The sequence below is a fragment of the Fulmarus glacialis genome, unplaced genomic scaffold (genome assembly GCF_000690835.1).
Source record: "Fulmarus glacialis isolate BGI_N327 unplaced genomic scaffold, ASM69083v1 scaffold46244, whole genome shotgun sequence".
NCBI classification, from domain to species: domain Eukaryota; kingdom Metazoa; phylum Chordata; class Aves; order Procellariiformes; family Procellariidae; genus Fulmarus; species Fulmarus glacialis.
Genome location: NW_009209553.1, coordinates 1 through 5,464, shown reverse-complemented (window position 1 = coordinate 5,464; position 5,464 = coordinate 1). Strand labels below are relative to the sequence as shown.

General features: G+C 39.8%; 1 protein-coding gene across 1 annotated transcript; it reads right to left on the bottom strand.

The window, feature by feature from the left end:
- Positions 1 to 177: 177 nt before the first annotated feature.
- Positions 178 to 5,063, bottom strand: LOC104076118 (WD repeat-containing protein 86-like; the record flags this gene model as incomplete). The annotated part of the gene is made up of 3 exons (XM_009576866.1): positions 178 to 610; positions 1,951 to 2,092; positions 4,908 to 5,063. Coding segments are annotated over 3 exons (731 nt in total), but the record flags the coding sequence as incomplete, so codon positions are not given.
- Between the last annotated feature and the right edge of the window lie 401 nt (positions 5,064 to 5,464).

Sequence of the window (5,464 nt, the reverse complement as noted above, 5' to 3'; positions counted from 1 at the left end):
TAGACCACATCCACAGCCTTTCCCCCATCACTAGGCAGGTCACCTGGTCATGTTTAAGCGCACCATTTATAACCTGTTTCAGAAGAGCTTCTTTATGAATGAAAAGACAACTGAGACCCACATGGGTTAGGATATGGATATCCCCTTCAAGGCTCTTGAAGAAGCCTCTTTTCTTACCTCTAGGCAAATTACTGATCCTTGATGCTCTTTGAACACTTTCAACTGCTCACCAGTGACAATATTCCACGTTCGAATGGTATAATCCGTGCTGCCAGAAAACAGCTCCCTGTTTGGTGCGTCAAGTATAAGGCATAAGACAGCCCCAGTGTGTCCCAGCAGAGTCTGGTAACAGCGCCCACTGGACACCCACCAGACCTTAACAGTGCAGTCTGTGCTACCTGTCACCAGGAGGTCTCTGCTCACTTTCTCCTCCTCCTCCTCTTCTTCCTCCTCTTCTTCAAGAACATCCCTGGAGGAATAGTGAGCTAGAGTCAGGACACAGTTCCGATGGCCCCGGAATTCCTGGATTTGTTTCTCCTTGTCCACACTCCAACAGCGGGCCGTCCTGTCATAGGAGCCACTAAAGAGATAGTCCTTGGCAACGAGGATCCTGCAAAAAATAAAATTTGCATGTATGAACAGTATCATTCTTTTTACATAATCATTTTTGGTCACAATTTCAATGCCAAGCACCCTGAAGTTAAAAACAGTAGCATGAACACAACATATATAACCCCAATTCAGTGTCACTGTTTAATACACATTATTTATGAACTTATTTGTTGGGTGTTTTGTGGTTTTGGTTTTTTTTTTTTAAAAGCCAACACTTTCCTGTTTCTACTTTTAAAATTGAGACCACTGACCTATCAAAATAGCTTGGAATTAAAATAACAAAAAAAAAAAAAAAAAAACCACCAAACATTCCAGGAACGAGGACTGTAACTGACAGTGTGCAAAGATAATCATCTATCCATCATCAAATAGAGGGAGTGTGGGAAAAAAATATACACCTAATTTCACTTAGCCCAGGATCTCAAAAAAGGTAGAGCAAGCATACCCCACTTATAACATAACTGAAGAACAAATCAGAGATTACAGCTCAAGAATTAAACTTACTGGGCCTCTAAAATAATGAGTAGTAGCTGCACAAACATATAACAACAGAAAAATCTCTACAGTTCATATTCCAAACCAGAAAGAGGGAACATCAGAACCTGTCTTCTTTGTCAGCTGAGTTTGATCCTCTGGAACCTTTCAAACTGGCAACAAAGTCATATGAATAGGGAACACATTTCCCACTTGCTGATTCAAGCAAAAATCAGGCCAGTGCCAAAATATAGACAGACCCAGCCTTCCTAACTATTTACAGAATCTAGCTACACATTGTATGTGTTTTGAGTTTAGTAAGGAACAAAAAAACCCACCCACCCAAAAAAAAAAAAAGTAAGAAAAGAATACCAATCTTTGACTGCTCTATTTGTCATTAATTAAATCCAGTCCAACTATTAAGAGGCACTTTAAATTGACCGGCCAATCAGTCACACACAGTCAGTTTAATATTAAACTTCATTTGCACAATCAGAAATAGTAATTCCAGAAAAAGCCCTGACTTTATCCCTCTTACTGACACAAAGGCTTGACGTGATGTTTTTAAATCTATTTATCAGAAGCATCTGTTATCAATTGAATAATTTCTTCTGGAATTTCATTCCTAGCCCTGGATTCAATTCCCCTGCTGTGTGCCTTTCATTTCTCTCCTATCTGCTGTCTATGGATGTGTCAGCACTGTTGCTAGGAAAACTAATCATTACAGCACAGAACACGTGTAGCATGAACTCAAAGGTTTACACAACCCATTTTATTAGTGTAGTAATGGGGAATTGCAGTAAAATGACAATATATGTGATAATAGATTACAGGAACACAACGGAAGAATTCCACGGAACCAACCTGTTAACAATTGATGTGTGTCCTCGGTAAATGGCCAGGCACTGACCTGTCATCACATCCCACTTTCGAATGGTATGATCTGCACTACATGTGAAGGCAGCCTCATTTTCTAAGTGGCAAAAGGTGATGTAACTTTCATGTCCTAGGAATAACAAAGGAAATAAATTCAATCGCTGTGCATGCAAGCAGGACAGACTAGTTGAGCTCTTCACCTTAACTAAAAGAAAAATAGAAGAAGCAAACGGACTGAAACTCTAGTTTTAAATGCACCACCATGTTCTTCACATTTAAGGATTTGTATAAAACACAACATTTTTAATTAGCAGCAGAAAACTCTGCTTCATTGATACAAGGATTAAGTGAAAGAGTAAAACAGTACAGTTCTACCAATCAGGTAGAACAAACAGTATTATAAAAACGTAATGAGCTGAATTAATATCAGTATAATAAAACTCAGATTACTGAAGTTCAAAACCAGTAAAAAATCGGCTTATTTTTTTAATAAAGAAATGCTTTTGCTTCCTTCTTCTGAAGTCAGGAAAAAAAGACTACATTTCCACCCAGCCCATTGATTGTCAGGACACAAACAGCCCTAAATTAAAGCATGAAACCATGAAAAAAGGAAGTGACATGAGACTTACCAGCAAGTTCAGTTTCATTGTGCAAGCAGAATGAAACACAAACAAAAAAACATATCTGGTAAAAAGTCAGCCAATGCTTTCCCCATGATGACTAATAACCCATGATGAATAAAACCCATAATTTTCAAACTATCAGTATACCTTTAAGGAAATGACACAAAAAGAAAGAATAAGAGCACAATTATTTATACAGTATTCAGAGTATGTTGGGATTCTACAGTTACAATAAAAATAGACACAACTCCAAAAATTTCATCCTGAAAAACAGGGTAATGCTAGTGAAGAGGAATCAATATTACAACTTTAAGCTTTTGTTGTTGCTTAGCAAGATGTGTCATTTTTCTATTGTATAATTAAATGCACCACATTTAGAAATCACCTTAGGATTCAAGTCCCAGCTTTGTCCAAGATCTCTTGTGAAATTGTTGTCACCTATGTAATCGTTGGAATAGCATTATCTTGCACTCTTCTGTTTTAATTATTTAGACTGCAGGCTTTCAAGATCAGAACTGTTCCCTGTTAAGCAACTATCACAAGACAGTCCCAGACTTTGATTGAAGGTGGTGGGCCCTACTGTGATTTAAATAACACTATTCTTTGAGGAGAAAAGTAAAAATATAAGAAGGACAAATGTGATTAAAGAGAGACAGATGGACAGACAAAGATATCAGAAAAACAGAATCATGTTGTAGAATAAAGAGATGGTAAAAAAAGGGAGGGAAAGCAGACTGCCCAGTAAAACACTTTGTTTCACTGACTGCAAAAAAACGGATTTTACTACAACTCCTGTAGTTCAAAAGCCTTGTTGTAGTTCAAAAGCGAAACAGAATCCACGCTACAAACACACATCTTGTTTCCTCTTAAGCAAATTCACCAGACGCCAAAAATTAAACAGATCACCAGGGATATAAGCAAAACTATACCCGTTCTCACATTTCTGTGAAAACTTTTTGCAAAGCAGCTTAAATGGGACAGGTTTCAACCCTGGGATTTTTCTCACAGCATCATGTAATCCTGCTCTGAGAAGATCAAAAAAGCATCTTGGTTACTGCACCAAAGTCTGTCAGTCAGACTTCAACCATCAATAATACTCGAGTCACACAAAGGATGCCAAAACCCCCTGTGGCAGACAAGGTCTGGTGCTGGTCTGGTCAAAAGCAGCCACCACAGAAGTCTGTTGGTTATGCTGTGGTGGAAGCTTGAAACTGTGCTATAGATACAGGTTTATCAGTAATTGTAGCTTGTATGATACAAATTTACACAACAACGTGTATGCATGCATAAATATAAAATACATACAATCATCTGATTCGACTGACAATTCACAAACCATCTAGCCAACCTTCTTTAGACTTTACCCCAAACATTAGCAGTACATAGGCCAGATTCTGAATATTATCCAATATATTTCTCTTTCCAGTTAAAAGTTAATTAGTGGTTTAAAGGGATTTCTAAACCTAAAGCAAATGCAGTGAGTTTTCCAGGAGCTAGAACCATGACAGGATGTGGGGAAAAAAGACAATACTCCATAGTTAAAAACAAGCAAGAAAACAAACAACCAACAACAACAAAAAAATCACAGCAATGTGATTTCTTCTTTGGAAGAAAAAAGGATCAGAAATTCCAAATTTAAGAGCTTTTTTTCCCCTGTATTAAGAGAAAAGAACATAAGTGTGTGAGAATACAAACATCTTTAGTCCACATCTGACTCCTGCATGAACTTTCTACAGAGTTTTTCTTTTCTTTTTAATTATTGAGATGCTAGTCTAAGGATAATAAATTTTGTTTAAAATGTAAAATCAATTTAAAATGAGAAAGCCCAGCAATTAACATTTCTGTGTGTCCAATGTGGGGAAAAAAAATAGCCTATTTATTAAGGTTTCTTTCCAGACTTCTGGGTCAAGAGGTTCTTAATAAAGATTGTCTGGAAAATGAGATGATTAAAAGGACACAAAAAAAAAGGAAAGAAAAGAAAAGAAAAGAAAAGGGAGAGAGAGAGAGAGACAATAACAAAAAGTCCAGATTTCATCAGGGTGTAAAACAGAGTGCTTCCAGAAAGAGACATAAGTTAAACAACTGCTATGTTCCACACCCTGAGATAAAAGGATCCATGCATTCAGTAGCACTGGTAACCTGTTTTGGGTTGAAACAGCTTCTGCTTAACATTACTGTAACCAATAGTCAAAAAAACACAAAACAAAACAAGCATGATTTTGGCTGCCCAGCAGGCTGCAGTGACTGAAAGAGACCAGAACATGCTGTGTGGCCTGTGCCAGGCTTTAGACTCAAAAACTAGACAAAAAGAAGCTATTGTACCTTGGAAGTGGCCATGGCACTGGCTGTCAGCAGTGCTCCAGAGCCGCGCAGTGCCATCCTCACTACCCGTGAGCAGGCGCTGCCCATCCGGGCTCAGGCTCAGCCAGTTGATGCCTCCTTGGTGATCTGTGCAGACCTTACCCACTGTCCCCCACCCTGCCGGTCCCAGCGAAGGCAGAGGCTGCGAGTCAGATCATAGGCGCTGCACAACCCCCAGACCATGCTCTGGACCTCCAGCCGTCTCCCACCGACCAACTTCAGCCATTACCTCAACTCCGAAAAATCATCAGGGTAGTCGAGACTCCTGCACAGGGACGCAAAGGAGGAAGAGGAGGGCACGTTAAATCATTTCATCTCCCCCGTGGATACATCACTTAGTCAGGGTGTGCTGAAGCCATCGAGTACCCCTTTCTCCGCAGGAACCGAAGCCCTACCGTGGAAGACGGCCCTTCAACACAGGCTCACTGGTGCGCCTTCTCCATGGGCAAAGAGGTACGCCCAGCCCCTCGGAGAGGACCCAGCCTGGACGGCAGCGGTACCGCTACCTGGTGCCCTGC